Raw genomic sequence first — 24277 nt, 5'->3', positions numbered from 1 at the left:
ACAGCTATTTCAGTGCTATGAGCTGAAAGCAGCAGTAAGGCAGAAGTCCAGGAAACAAGCAAGTCAAACTAGAACTGTAAAAACAACACTTGCCAAGCTTTCAGATATCAAGGATCTAAAATAACTCGGTGCAACAACAGAAAACCCAAAAGAAAAGCCTGCCCAAATCACTGCTTTTGGAAATCTGTTGCACTCACCCAGACTGGGATACGAAACGAGCTGCTGGGCACAGAATTAGAGTGTTTTTCACATCTTTCCAGGGAAGAACCGTTGTGTCGTACGACAGCCTGGAAATGGGTGTCTGAGTCTTCCCAGTGAGCTTCTCTGGGAACCCTGGCAGGTTTCTGTACTTCTGGAAAGCCTTGCTCTGGCTCCTTTGTATTCCTATTGCACCGAGAATCCAGCTCCACAGCTTCATCTGCTTCAGAGACGTGAACGGATTTTTCAGGAAGCTTCACATATTTCTTATCAAATGCCTCCACAGGTAATTTTTCAGAGGACATTGTCTCTTTTAGGAAGTGTGGAGGGAAAGGTTCCTCTACTGTAACTGGTCTGGTATTTAGTGGATAAAATGCTTTTTGCTCTTCCAGTGGATTCAGACTTTTGTTTCGCAGATTTTCCATTGAACACTGAAGATTAATGTGTTCCAGACTTCTTGCCAGGTCTTCATATTCTCTGGCAGATGAAATACAGTTCTCATTGCTCCATTTTTTAATTCCAGGGGTTTCTTCAAAAGATCTCTGTAACACAGCACCGAGGTCCTCCGGCCGATCAGCATTCTGACAGTGATCACTCAGAGTAGACTCTAATTGCAGGGGGTGAAAAGATTCTTCAGATCCTGTTTGAGAAATTATCAGGAGTCAAAATTCTAGCTAAGAGAACAGAATTTCAATTTGAAGTCCCTCCATAATGAAACTTTTCAGTAATGTATAATAAGTAGTCTAGTAAATAGGAGGAAACATTTTGTTTAGAAAATGTCCAGTTAAGTTTCTTCAAACATTCCATAAAAGGATTCCTTCACTGCACAGAAAACAACTTCAAGAAACAACACTTTGTGTTGCTTTTTTTAGAATGTGTTTAGGGTCAGAGTTTGTGATGGTGCTGACATAACTACCTGGAAAGTCAATGGATTTTACAATTTCTACTCTGTAAATGGAAGCTCTTTGAGTCCCTTTTGGGCAGCCAAAGTCTCTAGAACAGGAAGAAAACAACCCAAACCAGCATTACTTGGGCAGAAGCTCTTCAAAGCAGAAGAAAACATCCAAATTGGAACAATGGTTGCTCTTCCTACAAGTTACAAGATTGCACCCTAAATTGCCTTTCCCTTAGGATCTATGCATACAAATCAAGATTTTTTATTATTTCCAAAAGGTTTGGAAAAGAGAAAGATCAGGTGTCAATATTTTAATGACTGGGGAGGCATTTCAGCAGTACTGCACTATACAGTATACGCTGTAGAGAAAGAAATAAAATATATACAGAATAGTCACTTGCAGCTTTAAACATGTTTCCAAAAATTTTGTGTATAAATATGCAAATAAGAAAGATAATTGACTAGGAACATTTACATTATAAATACAAATATTATTCAAAATATTGAGCTGAATTTCTGTTACCGTTCAGCTTTCTGTTGGAGCACCTTAAAATGCTGCAACACCTGGCTCCTGATCTTCAGGAATATTTAGATTACTACTAGTTGCATTTGGAATTTCAGATTGGTCCTTTCCTTTAGAATACATGAATATCAAATTAATTTGAATTCAACTGCAAAACATTAAAAAATACTTCTCCTGCTATGAGCTGCAGTTAACTTAAAGCCGCTGTAGAATCATAAACTTTTAATCTACTAAATTAATCACTACATTGCAATTTAAAAGTTTATTCCTTCCTCTCTCTTCCCTCCCCTTTCATTTTGTAGACAGATAAAGCAATTCTACAATCAGTCCAAATCCCACAGCGTGCAGTGTGTAATGACTGTTGGTGTGACTGCACAGTGGGAGAGGAAAATTCAATGGTTTCTTGAAGGATACATTATATTAAAAAAATAAATGAGAAATTCTAACACATACACCTCAAAGTTTTAATCAATTTACGGAACTTCCTTAATTTCCTCAAACTTACAAAATGATGGATTTGCACAAACAAATATTTGGAAAAGTCGTTAAACTGACAGTTTCAGCCAGAGTTCGTATTTCTTCACTAACATCATAATTACTGCACAAGTAACGAGTAAAACAATATCTGTTCCAGTGACTTGAATACACAAGTCTGCTTTGGTATGGAGGTTATAATTGCTGGGGAAACAAAGACCTTCACAAAATGTAATTACCATTAAAGGTGATGGAGAAGAGCGTGTGAGAGAGCAGCAGCAGCAGCAGCACGAAGGCATTTCAAAGCAGAGCTGCCAGAGCAGTGAGGAGTTCCTGCCCAGTTTCAGCACAGCAAACCCAGCACAAGGGCTGGTGTTCACAGCCTGGCAGGGGGCTGATTTTGGAAGCATCGATCTGACTGCGCTCTACGTACCCAGAGTAACATTCTCATTAACAGACTCTTCTGCTGCCGCAAGGTTGTTTGCCCCGCTTGGCTCAAGACTGGAAGGCAGGTTTTTTCTTCGTATATTCAAACTGGAGTTTCCCACTTCTAGAAACGTGGACACATCTTGACTTTTTGTTGAAAATTTTGAAGTCTAGTAGTAGAAAAAAATAATCTTAGTTATGATTCATTTTCTTGGAAATATGAAGGATAAAAAGCTAACAGTACTATTTGATTTTTGGATCACATTTCTGCTACAACCAGCAAAAATGCTTCCAATTCTAAGTATAGAAGAAACACTATAATATTCCTTGCTAAACAGAAGACAGTATAGAGATTATACATTTAAACCTTACAGAAATCTTAAGCCAAAGTATTTCCTCCATCAGAGTTTTTCTGTAGTACCTTGCTGAATTCTCTACTGTCTTGTGAAGTTCTGCATTGAGAAGAGGATGATGAAGTATCATGGTCAAGACTTGGTTCCAAAGGCTGAAAGAGCTGGAAGTTCAGAAAATCCATGTCTGTTTCAGGAAAATCAGGTTCAGCTGCTGGAGCTACAAGAAAAGAGGTTATTTAAAAACAAACACACCCCTCCCTCAAAGAAAACCCCAATGGACATCTCACACCATGCTTCTGTATGCAGTAAATACAGCATAGAGAATTCTGCAACTATACAGATACTAGCTTTTAAAAAGAAAGAAATTAAATCTTTCCAACATCTAATTGTTCTGCTCTGATACAATGAAAGTACAAAAAGCAGAAAGGAAGTGATATTGGTTTTTTTAATGAAAAGATGACGTCCATAAGGTCTCTGTTCAGTGCTTGTGGCGCTGCATCAGAAGTAGTTTGGGTTTCCCAGTACAAAACACGCAGTGGAGCAAGTCCAATGAAGAGTCACAAGGGTGACTTAAAGGAAGCACATGATATTCAAAGAGAAGCTAAAAAACTGAGTTTGTTCAATCTTAAGAAAAGGCTTGGGGGTGTGGGGGAAGAGGCACAGAAATCTCTGCTGTCTTCTACATCGTGAGACACAGCACAGAGAAGATGCAGTCAGCGTTCTTGAACATGCTCAGTGAAAGAAAAAGAGAATGGACACAAGATGGAACACAGGAAATTCTGGTTGGATACAACTAAAGAAAAAAAAAAAAGAAAAGGAAAAAGTTCTTAAAATGTTGCTCAGGGGAGTGGGGAATCTCTGTCCTTAGAGATATTCAGTACATGCCTGGTCAAGGCCTGGAGCAACCTGGTCTAAGCTGGCTCTGCTCTGAGCAGGAGGGAGAATGTGGATCATGTGACTAGAAGTTCTTCCTGGTCTAGATTAATCTGTAATTCCATGATTCTAGCTTTTCAAGCATTCCAGGAGGAAGTGGTTCAAATGAAAATGCTGGCACTATCTTCACGACAGCTAATAAAGATGTTCTTATTTTCATGAATTGTTACATTCTTCTAGAGAGCACAGAACTCCCACCAGCCTGTTAATCAGCTTTTCATCAACTATGGGACCCTACGTGAGTAAAGAAGTGTTGTATATTATTGTCTCTGCCTTCCTGAAGAGAAAGCTGTGCATGAACAAGTGATGAAATTGGCACAGAAAACAAACATGGTACCCTAGCCATGGTAGCAGGGAGCTGTGCAGAACTACATGATGATCAGACAGACAGCTTCACCTTCTTGTGGATGAGAAGCTCAACATGAGCTGGCAATGTGCACTGGCAGCCCAGAAAGCCAACCCCATCCTGGGCTGCATCAAGAGAAACATGGCCAGCAGGTCACGAGAGGTGATTCTGCCCCTCCACACTGCTCTTGTGGGTACACCCCACCTGGAGTAGTGTCCAGCTCTGGAGTCCTCAGCACAAGAAGGACATGGACCTGTTGGAACAAGTCCAGTGGAGGGGCACAAAAATGATCAGAGGGGTGGAGCACCTCTGCTACGGGGACAGGCTGAAATAGCTGGGGTTGTTCAGCCTGGAGAAGAGAAGGCTCCAAGGAGACCTTATAAAGACCTTCCAGTACTTGAAGGGAGCCTACAGAAGAGATGGGGAGGGACTCTTTGTCAGGAAGTGAAGCAATAAGACAAGGGGTAATGGTTTTAAATTGGAAGAGGGAAGATTTAGATTAGATATTAGAAAGAAATTCTTTACTGTGAGGGTGGTGAGACACTGGAACAGGTTGCCCTGAGAAGTTATGGACAACTTCCACATCCCTGGAAGTGTTCAAGGCCAGGCTGGATGGAGCTTTGAGCAACCTGGTCTAGTGGGAGGTGTCCCTGCCTATGGCCAGGGGGGTTGCAACTCGATCTTTAAGGTCCCTTCCAACCCAAACCATTCTGATTCTATGATCTGATCAATCTTTTTTTTTTTTTCGCATTACACAAAGAATGTCATGTACCATCAAAGCTCTTGCACGTACAATCCTTAGTGCCTTTAAAATATAAGCTGAATAAGCTGAATATAAATAATACAGACTAACACTGAACTCCTCCTCATTCCATATAATGAGAACACAGCACAAAAATGCTTTAATGTGGCAAATACCTTGGAAACGTGTTTTGTCCTCTGAGTAAGAGTTCAAGTCTCCAGAACATTTCCTCATGATCCGCTGTATCTGACTTCCTTTATAAAGGCACCTCTCTCCTTTGGGCAACTGAGTTTCAGAAACTCCAGACAAATTCTCCTGCCTCTGCTTCAAGGCAAGAGGCAGGGAGGATTTCCAAGGGCAACTTGCTGTTTCTCTCAAAATTCGATCTTCTGTACTATCAGAAGACAATCCTGAAACAGGAAGCTGGATGTTCACAGTTTTGTACATAAACCACTTACATGAAGTCATCTGAAAACACAGCTTAATATCCTGAAATATTCATAAAGAGCTCAGGGGGTTTGTTTCTTTGTCTCCTGTCAACACTCCTGCCTTACCACATATTTCCACAAATTCAAGCTGATAATATCTAATTAGGCAGTGCTCAGTACAGCTTAGCACTTATAGACTATGTAGACTTAAGAAATACTGGGGAAAAAAAGCAGAAAAGCAAAGCTACAAACAAATCATCTTAGGATTTGCTATAGCTTTCTGATGTCAATAAATCCCAGATTTGTCACATGAGTTATGAAGTTTATTACTCAAAATAACAATTACCAGTTTAGAACATTAGGGTTAAAATGAGCCACTGATACCCCAAGGCTGTAAAAACTGTAGTTTTCAAAAATTGCTTTAGAACCATGGAATAACTCACATACACATATGTTGTTTATGAGATCAGATGTGCCAGATTAACAAAATATTAGGACTTCAAGTAAATAAATCCACAGGTCACTATCCAATAACTTTCAAACTCAATTCCCATGTTCATAAGTGATAATGTCAATATACAGAGGAGAAAATATATGTATATAATAAATGAATTATTTTTAATTTTATGAAAAGCTAATAGGATCAAGAGGCAGACTGCAGGCAAAAAGGATATGAACATGTATTTCCCAGAAAACTATTGAAAGTCAATATGGCATTCAAATGACATTTTAACAAATAAGTTATTAGGAATTGCTGGGTTTGTATGCAGATATTGGAACAGTTCTCTTAACAGCAAGATAACAATCACAGCTCTGTAAAAACCTATGATATATACTGATTAGAAAACTTATCACCGTATCATTTGGGGATCAGTTTCTTAAAAAATTTTGACACTTGAGATCTGCAGTTGCTTAATAAAATATCCTTTGCCAAAAGTAGATGTGTTATAAGATTAAATTATAAAAGTTAAAAAATCATGAACACATAATGAAACCTTCTAGTTACACTCAACTCTGTAAGACATATTGATCAGTCTTAAGTGAAGTTCCACATTAACCTATTTCAGAAGACCTTATTCCAGTGAGTTAGACCCGTTCTGCTATAAAATAAAGAGAAGACAGAATTTTCCTTCTACAAGAACAACAACAAAACCCAAACACTTACCAGTGTCCACAGGGCTTGCATCCAACGTTTCACTGGTCAAAAAGCTTCCAGTGGAAATTGTTGAAGACAAGTCACAGGGTGTTCCTTGCACAAAAGCCTCCGAACCTACGTTCGTGGATACGACTTTAGAAAGTACTTCCTAGGATGAAATCACACCCATTACTGTGCATTCCAAGGGCCATAACGGAAGCTTTAAAACCCCACTTTTAATTCTGAGCTCAGTTCAAGTGTAGAAGCCTTCATGCTCTGCGCAGTCAGGCAAAGACAGACTCATCATTGCTCAGCACAAAACATTCACACCCCATGTCCCAGACCCATCACTCCCCAACAGCCCCCTCCCCTCAACACACACACACACACACACACACACACAATTCTAAAGCCTCTCAGAACTGCATACAAATCACAACACCTGGAAGATAAAATTATCTTCTGGTGGTCAGATTTGGCTATTTCTCATCACAGACCTACTGCAGTAGAATCGTAGATCTCAGAGGGACATATATGCAATACATGAAAAACTCAGGAATTTTAGAAGTACTTGCAATATTGAGCTTTTTGTAGACAGGAGACCAACTTAAAAATGTAATTCTATTAAACTAAAAATATACAAAGTATTCTAAGATATTATCTTCTTAATTTGAGGTAAGCTCTACAAAGTCAGAAAACAATAATGAGGATTCTTGTACTTCCAAATTTTGAAGAATTAGATGTAAACATTTCTTCCCAAAGTCTGAATTAAAATGAGCACTAAGAAAATCTAATAAACCCTTTCCCTACATTTTTCATTATATACTACCTTAGATAAATATATCTAACATATACATATAAAACGTGTACATTTGAAAGCAATGTTATATACAGCATTTTTTTAAATAATGTTTTTATCTCCTGACAAAATAATGCGATCTTTGGGGAAAGCCAGGGGATATCACTGGTGTTGATTTTGGCAAGACTTTTGACACTGTCTCTCCCAGTATTCTTGTATCCCAGTTTGCACGTCAAAACCTGGATGGATGGATGACAAGATGGGTAAAAAAAAAAGGCTGAATAATCAGGCTCAGAGGACAGTGATTAAATGGGCAACAAGTAGAGCATGATGGGGCTCCTTCCTAGGACTTGTCCTCTTTAACACCTTTGGCAATGACCCAGGGGAGGCAAAAATCATACTTTTATCAAGTTTGCAGATAACAGTAAGTTGGGAGAAGCTGGGAGGACCATGCGATACACTAAACAGCAGGGCTGACACCTAGAAGGACCTCACGAGGTTGGCCCTATAGGACTGTTATGGAACTCAGCATGAAGAAATGCAAAGTCCAGCACCCAGGAAGGAAGAACCCCCCGTATCACTGGAGAGAAGCCTTGTGACAAAGGGCCCAGGGGAGCAGAGAGCAAGCTGAGCGTTGGCACACGGTGTGCTCTGGCAGAGAAGAGGGAGAACAGAATCCTGTGCTGTATGAAGAGGAATACGGCCAGTAGATCCACCACAGTGGTTACCTCTCTTTACTTGGTGCTTGTTACACTGCTGCATCTAGTAGACTAAGACAGCAGCCAGTCTTAGCTCCCTCAGTATGAGATAGAACGAATTTCTCACAAAATAAAGAATAAGATATGTTATATGGCTATTTTGATATGACTAACCGTAGCATCAAGTCTGAATGATGGTCCAGAACGTGTTGTAACTCCCTCTCCAACTTCAGCAGCAAGAACCGGTGAATCTTGAGCCACTTGAGAATCCTGGGACTGGGCTGAACACAAATGTAACAGAGGCAATAAGGAACAGAAAACAATTTTTGAGTTCAGTCAGCAGTATTTTTTGACCACCAGATGGCAGCAATACTCTGCTGCTGCTGTCTTCACTATTAGGGCACGGATTTTGTCCATCCTCACAGCTTTCTTCTCACCTACAGCAGACTTTCTGCTCCACTGTACCACTGATGTAATTGGCAACCAGTGGTTCTCCCCGAGCAGCCTTCCTAAAACTTTTATCTACCACAACTGCTCTCTAGAGAGCATGCAGGAAGAGCTACAAATTCATACTCTGGTTTTGCAGAACGAAACATGGCTTTGCTGGTGTTACTACCATCGTTTCATTGGGGTGAGGGGGAATCTTTTCCCCTCTACCATTATAATGATTACAAAGAAAAGCAGACATTCTAAGTAGATCAAAGAAACCAGAAACACAGAATTACGTAACTATAGCATGACTACTACCATGGAACTGAATCACCTTTGACAAAATGCCCTTACACATAAAAATATGTAAACTGTGTAAAAGTACCACCATAACAGCACCAGAAGAATGCAGTTTCTGTATTCAGTGCTGACGAGGACCTTCAAAGTTTGACAGTTCTTCTAAGATAGTAAATTAATTGCCAACAAGCAACTCTAAAATGAGTATTCTTATTTCCAGTAACAATTTTCAAGTAAGAAGTGGTAAATATCAAATTGAAATTAAACAGTAGAAATTAAGCAGGTATGTTTTCTCTCAATTCTACCAGGGTTGCTGGTGACAGAGACGTTTCAAATCCCCAGCATTTGTAAGATCTATACTTAGGTACATGTCATAACATTTTGTGAACCCTAAGTTTTGTACAAACTGAAACTCAATTTCTTACTAGAAGGTTGAGTCCAGTTATTCCATTTTTCCAACTACACACAAAAAAGGGGGTTTCCTCTGTGAGGCAACACCAGTGAACTATCTATATGATGTGATAATTATGCATCTCAAACAATATGAAGTATTTTGAAACTTATTTCAGGTAGGGAAAAAAATATATAATTTATATTTCCTGTCTCCTTGGTTGGATGATTCACAGATTTGACAGAGTTGGAAGGGATCTCTAGAGATCATCTAGTCCAACTCCCCTGCTAAAGCAGGGTTGCCCAGAGCACATCACTCAGGGCTGCATCCAGGCAGGTCTTGAAGATCTCCAGAGAAGGGGACTCCACGACCTCCCTGGGCAGCCTGTTCCAGGGCTCTGTCACCCTCACCGTAAAAAAGTTTTTCCTCATATTTGAGTGGAACTTCCTCTGTTTCCACTTGAGCCCATTGCCCCTTGTCCTATCGCTGGAAACCACTGAAAAGAGTCCGGCTCCATCATCCTTCAACCCACCCTTTAGGAATTGTAAACATAGATGAGGTCTCCCCTCATCCTTCTCTTCTCCAGGCTAAAGAGCCCCAGCTCTTTGAGCCTTTCCTCGTAAGGGAGGTGCTCCAATCCCTTAATCATCTTAGTTGCCCTACGTTGGACACACCATGATGCAGTGGTGCGATTTGAGTCCAGACACGCTGCAGAACTCTGCTCTTCTTCTCTGGAGGACAATGCAGGAGTCAGAGGATCCTGAAAACGAGCAAGGCCTTGAAGAAAATTCCTTTGCTGAGTATGAGAACTGCAATCATATCATCTCTTGGTATTTAAGTATCTCCATAGGAGGGAAAAAAGCGCAGCATAAAAAAACTTCTAAACTCAAAAGAAAGTAGTAACAAGCAGCAGTGGCTACAAACGGCTATAAGATTCAAATAGACTATTTACTTTATAATTGGATAAAAAAAATAATGCTGGAACAAGCTACCAAAGAATTCTCCATTTCCCAATACCTCTACATCAAGATTAGATATTCTTCTGAAAGAAATGATTGTATTTTCTAAAGGACATCAGAGTGACAAGTAGTAATTTAGGATACACACGAAATGAGATTCAAGCATTTAATACTCCCTTGTATATAAATTCTATGGAGAGTTATGCTACAAATGTTTCATTACTATACTGTAATAACCTGCATTGTTCTTGAGATATTAATACAAGGGATGAACAGTTGCAATTTCATGCTATAAACCAAATTATTTAATTAAAAATACAACATGCTCATATCTCATTACTTCAGTACATTAGTATCCTTTAAAAAAAAACCTGTATTTGGTGACTCATAAAGGAGGGTTTTTTATTCTTCTCTCCCCCCTTCAAAATAATAGTGCAAGGTTCTTGTTCCTCACAACTTCCTGACGTTGACATGGGTCTGTCATGCTTTAAGCTCCTGGCTGCCACACTGTCACAAAGAATTTGTATTTCATATCCAGAATACATTTTCTTTTTCTCCTCAACAGAAATTTCAGTAAAATAGCAGCAAAGGTGCAATTTGAAAGATAACAGACCAAACAACAACCACTCAGTGAAGACAACACAAAAACAGATTAGTCCAAATCCAACCATGTAGACAAAAGAAGGTGTACCCCATAGTTTGCTAAGTTGGTGACAGACAGGACAACCTGTCACAATAATGAATTATGAACAAATATTTTGAATTAATAAAAACAGATTGAAATCTCAGGTTAACTTGGTTCACACAAAAACCATACATGCTTAGAATAACATGTCTGTATGGGGGAGCAATACACAAAGATAATCACATCTGGAACACTGCTCAAGGGGACCACTGAAGATGAATAGAGAAACGCCCGTTGATATGTAATGAAGGAGAACTATGAAGGAAATGCATGTATCAAATCTAGTTCCTATTTTCAGGCTGACTTCTTAAGGAAATTAGGTTTATGCCATCAAACTGCCTCTCTCATCTGTGGGGTTACTCTGCAATTCCATACTAACAATTTGCATTCTATTACCCCACTTAAACCAAATTGGATTGGGAAGAAGAAATATTGAGTGTCCAAAGTTCCAAACTCATCCTGTCATAGATTGGTGCATGGTAAGAGAGAGCAATTCAAATTTGAGCCTCACTGATGGCATTTACTGCCACATCTCTTGAACAGCTACCTGTCCTCTCAGCTAATTGTAGACATTAAAACCTAAAAAATTACCTGTTACCCAGGGACAAGTGATGTATCAAAAGAAACTCACATTTGTTGATAAAGCATCCAAGCAGATCTACCACGTTTATCTTTAAGAACCGGTGTAACTTTTACATTTTTAACTTTAATAGTTTATTTTGAAAAAGCACATGAGCAGTGATTAAAAGGATTTGTGCACATCTAGTGGTTCCGTAATCATGAAAGCAGTACAACTCCTAAGTTGTAAAGCTTTACATTATTTGAATGAAGGCAGAAACCACCAAGAACATAACTTCAAAGAATAAGGTCAAAGATCACATATACAAAGCACTTGTTTGTTCTCACCTTTAGAAATACAATTATGTCTTGAAAACATGGGAAAGCTGCAAACATGTTCTGGGTAGACTCAAGTGACAAAAAATAAATATATATATAAATCCCACAAATATAAAATAACCAAAGCTGCTCTTATAAGTAACAGCTTTAAATCTACCTTAAATTTCCCCTTCAGAAATTTTCTATTAAACACAGACTGTAGATTTCCTTGCTGAAGATACAGCACTAGTTACCGAAAGTACCACGGAGGCTTCACAGCCTTCAAATTACAAAGATCCTGTTGACAGTTTTGGTTGTTGAGCTGAGGACAATCCTCTTAAATACATAATCACAAGAAGCTTAGCTTCTTTTTTAATAAATAGAGATGTTCACATGAAGTTTCCTAATCTTCTTACATAAACCATCGCACGGCTCATATATAATACTGGCTGATGTAAAAAGACACTACATGAAGATTTTTCCTATTAATATGGTAACAGCTGATCTAACAATGCTTCAGAAAAAGACAAGCCACTATCTTCAAATATTGTTAAAAAAGACAAAATTCCTTAGTGATAATTTAAGTTTAAATATAGGTATATTTCAAAACAAGTATTCTGAGAATTAAAGGAAGCAGCTGAAAGAAAATGAGCTTATAGGTACTTATTCACAAACAACTTCAATCCCTAGTAAATCCTGATTGAATCGAAAAGGATGTCTCAACCCAAACTAAATGAGAAGTTATCTTAAGATTTGGGACAGCAGTGAAATTTCTAGCAAAACCAGGAGGTGCACACTACATAGCTGTATTGCTTGTAAAGATGTACATGTAAGGTAGCAAAGTTGCTGAAAACTCCTTTGCAGCTCTAGTAATGTACTTATTTTAGATGAACACTGAAAGCTGTACTGGACCACAAGATGTTTTCATTTTGTAATAAGCTTCAAATTGCTTTAGTCCATGTTTTGCAAACTGTGTAACAGTGTCCTGGGGTGCATTAAAAAGAGCATGGCCAGTAGGTCAAGGGAGGTTATCTTCCCCCTCTACTCTGTCCTGGTGAGGCCACATCTAGAGTACTGTGTCCAGTTCTGGGCTCCCCAGTTCAAGAGGGACAGGGACTACTGGAAAGAGTTCAGAGGAGGGATACAAAGATTATCAGGGGCCTGGAGCACCTCTATGATGAGGAAAGGCTGAGAGACCTGGGTTTGTTTGGCCTGGAGAAGACTGAGAGGGGATCTCATCAATGCTTATAAATATCTAAAGGACGGGTGTCAAGAGGATGGGCACAAGACAATGGGCACAAACTGGAACACAGAACATTCCATCTCAACAGGTTCCTGCCTGATGAAGCTGCAAAGCTGAACACTCTACAGTCTGGGAAGAAGACACCTTCCTCAGGAAGAAGACACACGCAGAAAAATCAGCAATGCTGAATGGTATTCACATAATTCCAAGAAAGAAGATGATTTCCTCACCCAAATCAAACGAGTTTTCAGCAGTCATCATCAGCACCTCTTGTAATAATCTCCTTGACTGTTTACTTTGCCTTGGACTTCCATTAGAGATGTGTTCCTCATAGTTTGTGATGCTTAAAGGAAACCTGCCTTCCTCAGGAAAAGCACAACTGTAACGTTTCACAGATGCAAACTTCCCAGTAGTCAAAATGGGAGATTCTCCATCAACAGAATCAGTTTTATCTGAATTTAAAACATTTGTTAATAGTTTAGATATAGAAATACAGTGTTTTCCTTCATTACAAACATTAAGGTGCACCTTCTGTTCTACAAATAACCCGCTGAATTCGTGCAGTGTTCCATTCTAACACAGTCAGCCACATCAGGTCACTAAAAACCTTTGCATTACCCAGTTCATGGATTGGACAGGTTAAAAGATTATACAGGTCACAGACTTCTCAAACAATAACTTTTAACTCAACTAAAATATTTCTTCCAAAAAAATTAAAACAAATTGGTGAATTTGCTATGTGGAAAAAAAAAAAAACATTCAGTAATTTTTCCAAATGCAGAGACAATATAACTTCTCTGCTCTGGCTTAAGACTTATTTTCTTCCCAACCTGCCCCACAAAACAGCCCTCTCTGATCACACAATCCAATAAAAACCTCAAGTTCAACTTTTTACTACGTACCATGCCCCACAATTAGATAATATAGGAATAAATCACCTGTGCGTCATAACGGGATTATACAGCAAATGAGTATTCTTTACTCTAGAATTCCACTGGATAATATTTCAGAAAACTTTTTTGCTGTGTATTTTGATTTTTAACCTTTTTTTAAATTAAGATGTGTAACACTAAGTCAAGTGCTTTTGAGACTACAAATATATTCTTCAATAAAAACTTTCACCAACAAAACTTGTCATCTAATCAAGATACTAAATTAGTCCAATAAGAATAAACTGCATAAACTGATGCTGACTGGCATTAATTACTTTAATTAAAAAATATACATAGCAGATGAGTCATTTTACTTAAGATGAATGCCAGCCTGACAGGCCTACTCAGACTGTTCTGCTTAGCCTTTTTAAAAATCACTGCTACAATATGAAAACTTTTGCAAAATATGCATTAAATTCTAGCTATGGAGAGAGTTAAATAAATTGAAATGTTTACACTGAGAAAACATCAGTTTGTTGTATCTGTTACTGAATGTTCCTTACAGAGAATTACAAAGCACTGCATGCAGACTGAAACAAACAGACTTGGAAAACACTTGCTTTGTGTAGTTGCTCTCCCAAGATTTTTACAAAAAGAGTGTTTTGTAATAGAAAAAAAAGTTTTTTAGAAATGGTCATAAAAAAATCTGTAGAAACTTGATACTAAGTCCTTATTTAAAAGATTTCACACTCACTTTCTTGGTACTCTCTAAAGGTAAGCCTCTAAACACCTTCCATCAACTCTGATGCTTCTCTTCACAATTATTGTACAATTGTCTGCCTACACCAAACCTGCCCAGCAGGAAAATCAACAGGGAACTTAAGGCACAGAATTATGGTGAATCTTCTTTTCTTGGTGAATTTTTGTTTTGATTATGTTTTTCTAGACCAACACCGACAGGATAAGCTTTCCCTATAACTATAACTCACTTTGCTAGTATATGAGTTATACCTTAAAATAAGGCAACAGTACCAGCTATTATTTCACGATCAACCATCTCAAAATCTTTTCAGATTAAATTTCCTCCAATCTGTATTTCTTAGGAACAGCAGCATTTACTATATATTTTTATATCCATCCATACATTACCTGCATAAGAAACGTTGCAACTCTTGGGTGTGTCTACCTCTGGAATAACACTAAGTTCATGTTGTTCCAAGTCAAGCCCTAACTTAACTTTTGTCACAGGTGGTTTGGAAGATCTCCATTTCTGTTCTTTACACAGAACTTTCTCGGACTGGTCTGTAAAATAAAGTTTTGCAGTTTAAATTCCTCTAGCATGTTGCAATAATATATATATATATATATATCAAATTAACTTGGGGAGATGGAAGAGAACTTCATCTCAGCTGCAAAATGAGAAAAATTATAATGAGAAGTACTATAGAGCCTTACCAGTTTGCTCAGCTGAACCGATGCACTGTGAAATCATTTCACTTCCATGAAATTTACTCCTGCCACAATTCTCTTGCCGGTGCTTTCCTGAGTCTTGGAAAAATTCAGTCCTATTAATCCAGTCAGGCTTTTGTGCCTCTGTCATTTCTTCATTTGTGCGGATATGTCTCACCTTAGTGGAGGGGGGAGTGAGGGGGAGCAACTGTATATAACATTATTTTACACACATTTATCAAACCAGCATTTTTGGGGGTGTGTATTCCATTCAGGACAACATTGGGCCCTTTGAGAAAGTAATTCAAGTATGCAAGGTACTGAACAGACTTGTTTGGCTTACAAAAACACTTGGACATACAGATATTCTATTTAGCTCCACAAGCCTAATGTGCTAAAAACTAATTATTTACATTTTCAGGGCCTTTGTTAGATTAGATCAGAGTACTCAGCATATTGACCAGGAACAACTCCTGAAAAGTCTGCTCCTAGTTTTTCAACTGAATTTAGGAATTTTAGTTGTTTGGAGACTGTAAAGCAAGAGACAGGGACTCTAGGCAGCAGCCATTTTTCTAAGATGGCTTCTGTTTATACATATATATTAAAAAAAAAAAAAGAGGGTAAAAGGAGCTTCTTTAGAAACTCAAAAATAAACTTGGTTTTTTCTTCCGTTACCCAGAAACAAGCAAAATTACAAGGCAAGATTGCAGCTGCCAAACAAACTTCCTAACACATACACATAAAAAGACAAACTTAAAAAAATAATCTATTCAAAACACTTATTATATCCTTTGAGGTACTGCTTAAATATTTTAACACAAGAGCCATTCTACATAGAGCTGCATTTCTAGAGCTGAAAAAAACCACACCCAGAGATATTTCAGACAACATAACTATTTCAATCAGCATTATGTTCAGCGACCAAGCACAGAAGTTCATACTATTTCTGTTAGACTGAACAAAACTGCGCTCTGGGGGCTTACAGAAAAGAACTACTGATTACAAATCACAAGTCCTAGTTAAAGTTTTCATTATGGTAAATCACCTAAAACTATCAACACTCCATGGGATACTTTGCTAATTGGTAGGATTCACTCTTAAGTTTGATCACCTACTAGATGGCTCCCAACGCAAAGCATTTATAAAGCTTACCTTCTTGTTCAGAAATTCTTTCAAAGCCTCATGCTGCCTCTGCATCTGTTCCTTCAATTTATCTTGCTTCTCTAACAGTAGTTGTTCTTGTATTTTCTGCCTAGAAAGAAGAGCTTCTCTTTGTGCATCCAGCTGCTCTTGCAGTTCTTTCAAATACTTTTGCTGAGCTTGGATGGTTTCTGATGAGGCCAACACTCTGTCCCTTAAATTCAGTATATCAGAATAATTTAACAAAGACGCATTTCCCGTTTTGGATATCAAGCATTCCTCAGTGTCCTGGGCTTTAGAATCTTCATGAGATGAAGTCACAGGCTTGGAAAGTTTGAGAGGCTGTTCAAAGCTTGTTTTGCTGGCGCTCTCTGCAGATCCTTGCCGATACGCCAGAGAATCAACTGAGGCTGCCTGAACTATAGGAGATCCCTTTGTTGCTGGCATGAGGGGCATCTTATGTGGAGGCTTTTCTCCAGCTTCAGTGTCTGTTTGCTGGTTAGACATCTGAGATGCCTCTTTAAAGTGCACTGTTTCTGAAGGCTCAGAGGAATCTTCTGCAGGCAAAACAAATTTAACGTGTTGTACACGTGCTTCTGGTTGTGTTCTCACTGCAGTGACATCTTTCATGACTGACCCTGATGGTAACTGGAACTGAGATGGTTCTCTGACACGATTACTGGCGGTTTCCAACATTCCCACTTGTTCCTGTGAAGGACAGCCACACAGCAAGCAAAACTCTCCACGCTTCACCTTTGATGCTCCTGAAAATCGCACATGTTTTCCAGGACAAACGTGATGCATTTGCTCTTCGTGTTTCTGTGGAGATGTTTTTTCCAACATACACGATGTTCCTGAAAACACAGGCACTGACCGTGCACGCTCTTGTGCATGAACTTGTTCAGATGGCTGGTGGCATGCTGGTTGCACTCCTTGCCTCTGCAGAAGTGGTTCTGAGACAGGCTTTAAACGAATTGATTTTGTTTCCACAAAGCCTGGCAGTGCTGCAGAAGTAGACAAGTATCTTTGCTTCAATTTATTCTGATACTCCTGTAGACGCTTTCTAGCTTCTTCAAGGGTCTGTTTGTGCAGCCTGAACAGAACGAAAACATGAATCATTCCAGAGTGGTGCAAAGACAAACACCAATTTCAATAATCAAAGAAGTTCAATTTATTTTAAAACAAGCAACTCAGACTTCCATTTCATAAAGGAGTTTACCTGTTTTGCTGTAGAAGGCGCTGTTGATAATTACGAATCACCTGTAAATGGCTGTCTTCTCCAGGACTCTTGGTTTCTGATACAGCAGTATTTCCAGTCTAATCAAAATATAATAATTTTAGGTGCACATATACAACTAACTCACAGAAAATTACTATGCAACCTTAAGCTGTATGTTCTTTCTCCTAAGTTTACAGAAACCACTCTGTACCAGGGTTTGAAGTCTGTGAGATTTCAGCCCGAGGCAACAAAGCTAAAGCAGTTTCTAGACCAGATGGCCTCCAGCTACAGTCTGCCTTGGCAAGTGGAGCACACGCCCTCAGAGTCAACAGCTCCTACAGCAGCTTCGCTCAGAGGTAAGTGTAACCCAGTCTCAGAGTCAACAGCTCCTACAGCAGCTTCGGCTCAGAGGCCGCCCAGCATTATTATGCAACCTTAAGCTGTATGTTCTTTCTCCTAAGTTTACAGAAACCACTCTGTACCAGGGTTTGAAGTCTGTTGCCTCGGGCTGAAATCTCTTTACCTGTTTTGCTGTAGAAGGCGCTGTTGATAATTACGAATCACCTGTAAATGGCTGTCTTCTCCAGGACTCTTGGTTTCTGATACAGTAGTATTTCCAGTCTAATCAAAATATAATAATTTTAGGTGCACATATACAACTAACTCACAGAAAATTACTATGCAACCTTAAGCTGTATGTTCTTTCTCCTAAGTTTACAGAAACCACTCTGTACCAGGGTTTGAAGTCTGTGAGATTTCAGCCCGAGGCAACAAAGCTAAAGCAGTTTCTAGACCAGATGGCCTCCAGCTACAGTCTGCCTTGGCAAGTGGAGCACACGCCCTCAGAGTCAACAGCTCCTACAGCAGCTTCGGCTCAGAGGCCGCCCAGCGGCAAACTCAGGGAGCAATGAGCCAGGAGAGCCACATTTTCAAGGCAATCAGACTCTCAGAAGAGCACAGGTTGTGCAAATGATTCCAGATTTTTTTTAAAAAAAAATTACTCTCCTTCAACATCTTCAATAAATTCATCTCTTTTAAGCAGCTGTTTGAGATTTAGACAGACAAAAACATAAGGTGGCTTTTTTTTGTAAAATCTTTTCCCCCAAAGATTTCTTTCTTTCTTGAAAAAGGATACGTGTACATGTATAATCATTATATGACTCTAACACGATTTCACTAACAGGTATTTTAAACAGACACGCTGTCTCTGAGACCATGCAAAGACAATCCAATATTCAAAGTCCAGCGATACCATGTGAAATAAAAGGTTCTACATTAGACAAAAGGAAGCTTTTACATGTACGAACGTCTGATTTGACGCCTAGGAAATAAAAACTGATTGTCTTGACTGATATAATTTAAAATTGGCAAAGAGTGCTCTTGATTTTTATATGGATAATTAAAAAACTACACACAATTATCTACAATTCTTCACCTCATGTTCCACTTTGTTCCGCTGATCTGCGGAAGGAACACTGTGGCTTTGTACCAGCTGACCTTGCTCTTCCTCCTCTTTTTTTTTCTTGGCCTCCTCCAAACAGGTTTGCATTTGGATCTTCAGAAGATCAGCCTCCAAGCGTGCTCTCTCTTCTTCAAGTTGTTTAAGCAAGGCCAGCTGTTCCTGTTTCTGTTGCTCTATTTGCTCATTCTATTGAGAAGAAAAATGAGGGTGATTCTCCAGAACTAAGTGACAAAGAAATCAAAGACCCCTCACACACATGACCACACACAAAACTTCGTTCCAACCTACAGCAGAAATTTTATTGCTTGTGACAGGCATTTCCAAATCGTAAGAGGCCTTTAAAAATAGTTCCAAAGTTCACAATAATAACTTTGCTTTACTAGCTAGATCTTTCTGATATCCCTGAGTCCATTTGCCTTTGCACTATTATCTGTTCTCAAATTAATAGAATGGATAAAACCAGAATGTATCTATCTTGAATGGTTAGATTCTCATTTTCCAAAGACTGCAAAAGAAGTCCTTTTCTTAAACTGAATTCAGAAGTCTACTTTGCATTTCATAGAGCTTTTCATCGGGAGTTCAACACATTTAAATGTTAATTCAAGCCTTACAAAATTTCTGAAATAGCTAACATATAACCACTTAAAGAGCACACCATAAATCACCAAAGTGTTTATTTTTATTCTCTTTCTGTGTACCTATCGGCTACAAATCACTCAGATCCATGTGTAGCAACAGGATATATACTTTTAGAACGGAAGCGAAGAAAAATTTCAAAGTATTGGCAACAATGAAGTCAACAACAGCCTTTAATGAGACAGTCAGAACGGGGCTGTCAGGAAAAGCAAGCTATGAAAAAGCCAGACCCGAGAACAGTTAATGTGGATGTGGCAATATATACACCTGGGCACGTGCAAAGTGAGAAAGAATGTTAAATAAAATAACTATATTTTTAGAGAGGACCTGCTGCTCCTCCCCACCCCCCAAAACAATACCATTTTGGCATTTTTGTTTCCTGAATTTCTGAACATTAACTCTGCAATTTAAGGCTGCACCAAGACCCGAATTTCAGCTTTTTTTTTTAAATTGATAAACCATGACATAATAGCTAGTAGGTCTCTATGGATACAATAAAAATTGAAAATATAATGTAGCATATACACAATACATATAAGGAAATAACACAAAATTATTATTGTCTAAATATAATAAATGTAGCGTTCCCATAGACACAAAATACTTTCTGCATTTGTTTCCTTGTTAATTTAAAAAAAAAAAAAAAGCAAGAAAACCAAAGCACTCAAGGTTTGTAAGTTTTCCCTGTCATATAAACACAATCCCACAGACCCTCCTATGTGATTACACGGAGTTAGCAAAGTTTTCAGATTTGCGTATTGTTGTCTACATCCTCCCTAAAGCAAAGGTATTAATCTGTAATTGGGATTCTCATTTAGTCATAGGGTGGCATCTCTCACCTATAACACTTACTAGATTTTAAGAAACTGGGGGTTTTGTCTCTATTCTTAACTCCAGCTAGAGCTCAGTCATTTTTAAGAAGCTAATACGCAAAGGCTAGGTATAGAAAACATTACAGGGAAAGTGTCACAAGCTTGTTAAAAGGGTCTATGTTGCTGCATAACTGGAAACATTTTAAAGTCTTCTGCAAATTACTTGGTTTTTTTTAACCATAACTGAGATAGGAATAAGTAAACACACACTTACCCACTTTTGTCTCTCCTTTTCCAATCTAATTTTAGCTGCTTGTTCTTGAGGATGGATTAGAACTGAATTTTCAGCTGCAACATTATTTTCCAACATTTTCACAGAGTCTAAAATACACATTATTTAACTGTAATTGCAGTCAGGAAGAGCCTTGGATCTTCTTTACATCTTCCTTTACAGCTTCCCAACCTCTCTAAACAAAATGCGTAAGTTGCTCTTGAAAAGATTACCATCTCCATCCCACTACTCTGTCTCCATAAGCTGAAAAAATAAGGTTTTTTTGTATTATTTAAGCCTTTCATGGCCTTTATCACCTGTCTTTCTTGAATATACAGTAAGGGTCCAGCTCCAACGGGACTGAAGATTGCTTCCACCAAGATTACTTGGTAGCCTAATAGCAAGGTCATCCTGAGGAATCAGGAGGAACACACATTAACTTCCTGGAACAAAGAGGGCCTAAAACTGGCATCTGCTGGACAAATGATCTAACATTTGGCTATTGCACAAAAACTAAGTCTTTGTCCTGTACTATCAGCTTCAAATAGCAGCAAATTTTCCCCAGAGGCATGCTTTCACTTCATGCTGCAGTCTCCAATCCCCAGGCATTATGCTGGTGTATCCATGTACACCATTGAACTAAATCACTTCATCTCATTTGATAAAAACCACACATCCTATGAAAAAAAACAAAAGACCAAACTTGATCACTTTAATGCTTCAGAAACCCCACTCAGTGTGTAAGTTCACCAACTTTAGCACTAGCATAACCAAAAAAGCATGAAGGACAGAAATTGGAAGCAACACCAAAATTATTTGGCTACCAAACAAAATGGAACATCTAAATGGCTCTCTGTCTTACGCAGAGGCTTTTCAGAATGGTGCCTAGAAGCAGAAAAAAACCATGATTTCAGACACATCAGCTCGTGCCTGTCTTGTGCATTTCTAGCTGTGAATCTCTGAATCATAGAATCATAGAATCATTGAGGTTGGAAGAGACCCTTGGGATCATCGAGTCCAACCATCTACCCTACTCTACAAAGTCCTCCCCTACACCATATCCCTCAGTACCGCATCTAAACGTCCCTTAAACACAGCCAGGGACGGTGACTCAACCACCTCCCTGGGCAGCCTGTTCCAATGCCCAACCACTCTCTCTGTGAAGAATTCCTTCCTAATGTTCAATCTAAACCTACCCTGTTGGAGCTTGAGCATCTGGCTTTTCCAGTTCAACAGGTACAGAAATTCAGTGCCCAGTTTTGCACTGAGGATTCTGCTCCTGGAGGGTAACACCTATTAAAGCATGGCAACACAAAGCATGGCAACAATTTGGGCAAGATTTAAAAGATACAAGGCTACTTTGGACCTCTTTCCTCCACCAGATCCTAATGAGCAATTTGGGCATAAGAGCAAAAACCTCTCCTATTTGTGGTTTCAAGAAATCCACAATACACTGTGGGCAAAGATAAGGGAATTGTACTTTCTGGTAATGTGCAAACCACCACTAAAAATTCATTGAACAGTTTTGTTACAGTTGACCCTTACAAGTCTTTTTTTTCCTACACAACAAATTTTGATGCAAGTATGTGTTACACACCTTTGGCTTCACGTGCTGTATTTTTCTGTTGCTCACGGTTCAGTTCTAAATCACATAATGGTCTCTCTTCACTAGCAATTGTGCCTGATTCAATAGTCTCAATTTCACTTTGAATCTCCTTCTCACTTTTTAATGTCCACTCCTCTTTCTGGCTTCTAATCTTGTTCAGCAGTTTCTTTAAAGCAAGTTTTGACTGTGGTTGATGAGTTTTTGCTTCTTCACGATCTATAAAGAATATATACTGTTAAGAGTTTTGGGTAATGAATATCTTCACATCATAAAAAAACAAACCTCATTTTTTTTTCTTACTTGCTTACACAGCTAGGCAGATCTCAGGTATATTACCAAGTTTTAAAAGCTTAACAATATTTTCTCTTACCTGCAAAAGAGAAGCAGCAATTTGTCCCTGCATGCTAAAAAGGAAGGCTAGGCTAGTTGTAGTGTATCAGACTACTTCTAGACTGCACTGTTGCAAAAATAAGCTCCCTGCCTGCTCTGTATTAATGCTGGCAACATAATGCACCACAGACTATAAAACATTGTGCCAGCAAAGGGATGCAGCAGAAACGCTTGGCCAAGCAGCAAAGTTCACTAACACACCTCTTGTTTATGTCACATCACCCTGTACATGCCACAAACAGAGAGTGTATACACACACACACCTGTTGCAGCATAAAGGACATCAATAAGTAGATTTTCACACCAAGTCAAGCTTCAACTTTCAAATATTTCAAAACACAACATGAAAGATATTTAAGTTCACATGCCAGCATCATCCCATAATTTACAATAATTATATACAAATAATTATGGCAACTAACAGTGTAGTTCTTAAAACAACTGAAAATAATTCTGACTATACTAATGAACTGAAGTATATTAGAAATAAAAGTCACATTTTCACATTTAAATTCTTAATCATTAGACTTATCATCCATTATAAACATCATAAACCACTTGATAATTAAATACTTCAGAGGCATTAAGGAATTTTAGTCCTTCAGGTATTTTAGTTAATACTAAAGTTAATTTGATATATTAAATCTCTAATACACTAAATCTCATCTCTTCTGCTATAAAACCAAAAAGTTTAATATAAATGTAAAGTTTAAAAGCTTTACTTTCTGATCCTTTGGGGATCTCCTCTTCTATCATCTGTCCCGACTCTTGCTGAGTATCACAAGCAGATTCTGGTTGAGTGTCACAAGCAGACTCTTGCTCCAAAGAGATATCAAGATCATTATCTCGAGATCTCTCAGAAGGGGCTGGCAAAGGCTGTGGCTCAAAGTGCACAATCAGGTCTTTTTTCATTTCTAATTAAAAGAACACAGCCACATAAGATGACCAATTGGAATGAAAAGCAAACAACATTGCAAGACTACACTCATGATACAAATCCCCAAGAAGGACAAACATCAATAGCTTGTTTCACAACAGATTTAATCCAACTATTTATTTTTCCCCTAAAAAAGAAGATTCAGAATTGTTTAGATCACTAGCCATCTACTAATTCAGAAATTCCACAGGGTTTCCCACTGGAATATGCTGTGTCTTTCAAAATAGAAGTTTCTGTGATAAAAGGCTCATCTTTACATAAAAATTGCAGACAGTGATCCATCACGTGGTCCAGGTGTGAAATCCTAGAAGATGAGTCAACCATTCTCCCAGGATCACCATTACCAACCAAGGGGGTTACTGCCTACCAGGGGTGTGGGACACATGGGAAGATCATATTGGGATTCTATGCTTGTTATAGATATTTAGGGGAGGAATCAAAGGTAGGGAAAGGAAAGGATCAAGTTAGTCTGGGGAGGAACAAGTGTGAGGAAAAATACATGAATAAGGGGATAAAAGGGGCCAGTCAGTACACTTGTCTGACTGTGCCTGACGATCTGTCTTGTCTTCTAACCAAACTCCACTTCTAGCTGTTCTCCTTGGTGATGAGCCCTCTATTTCGTATGCATATGTGCACATGGATATATAAGGGCC

At 38.6% G+C, this 24277-nt stretch overlaps 1 protein-coding gene across 1 annotated transcript in view; it reads right to left on the bottom strand.

The window, feature by feature from the left end:
* The window catches only part of CEP295 (centrosomal protein 295kDa), a 44876-nt gene that overhangs the window by 6057 nt on the left and 14542 nt on the right, over positions 1-24277 (bottom strand). The window contains exons 9-23 of the mRNA XM_014958353.1: positions 23410-23601; positions 22289-22513; positions 20695-20801; positions 18946-19158; positions 17511-17608; positions 16304-17384; positions 15158-15329; positions 14852-15004; positions 13061-13282; positions 8125-8231; positions 6484-6622; positions 5067-5300; positions 2938-3086; positions 2524-2686; positions 198-838 (exon numbers count right to left, since the gene is read on the bottom strand). Of these exons, the coding sequence (XP_014813839.1) occupies positions 198-838; positions 2524-2686; positions 2938-3086; positions 5067-5300; positions 6484-6622; positions 8125-8231; positions 13061-13282; positions 14852-15004; positions 15158-15329; positions 16304-17384; positions 17511-17608; positions 18946-19158; positions 20695-20801; positions 22289-22513; positions 23410-23601 (3896 nt within the window). The remainder of the gene's footprint in view (positions 1-197; positions 839-2523; positions 2687-2937; positions 3087-5066; positions 5301-6483; positions 6623-8124; positions 8232-13060; positions 13283-14851; positions 15005-15157; positions 15330-16303; positions 17385-17510; positions 17609-18945; positions 19159-20694; positions 20802-22288; positions 22514-23409; positions 23602-24277) is intronic.

This window comes from Calidris pugnax, unplaced genomic scaffold (genome assembly GCF_001431845.1).
Source record: "Calidris pugnax isolate Ruff unplaced genomic scaffold, ASM143184v1 scaffold252, whole genome shotgun sequence".
NCBI classification, from domain to species: Eukaryota; Metazoa; Chordata; class Aves; order Charadriiformes; family Scolopacidae; genus Calidris; species Calidris pugnax.
Note: the sequence above shows the minus strand (reverse complement) of the source record. Positions and strands in the feature narration are given on the sequence as shown.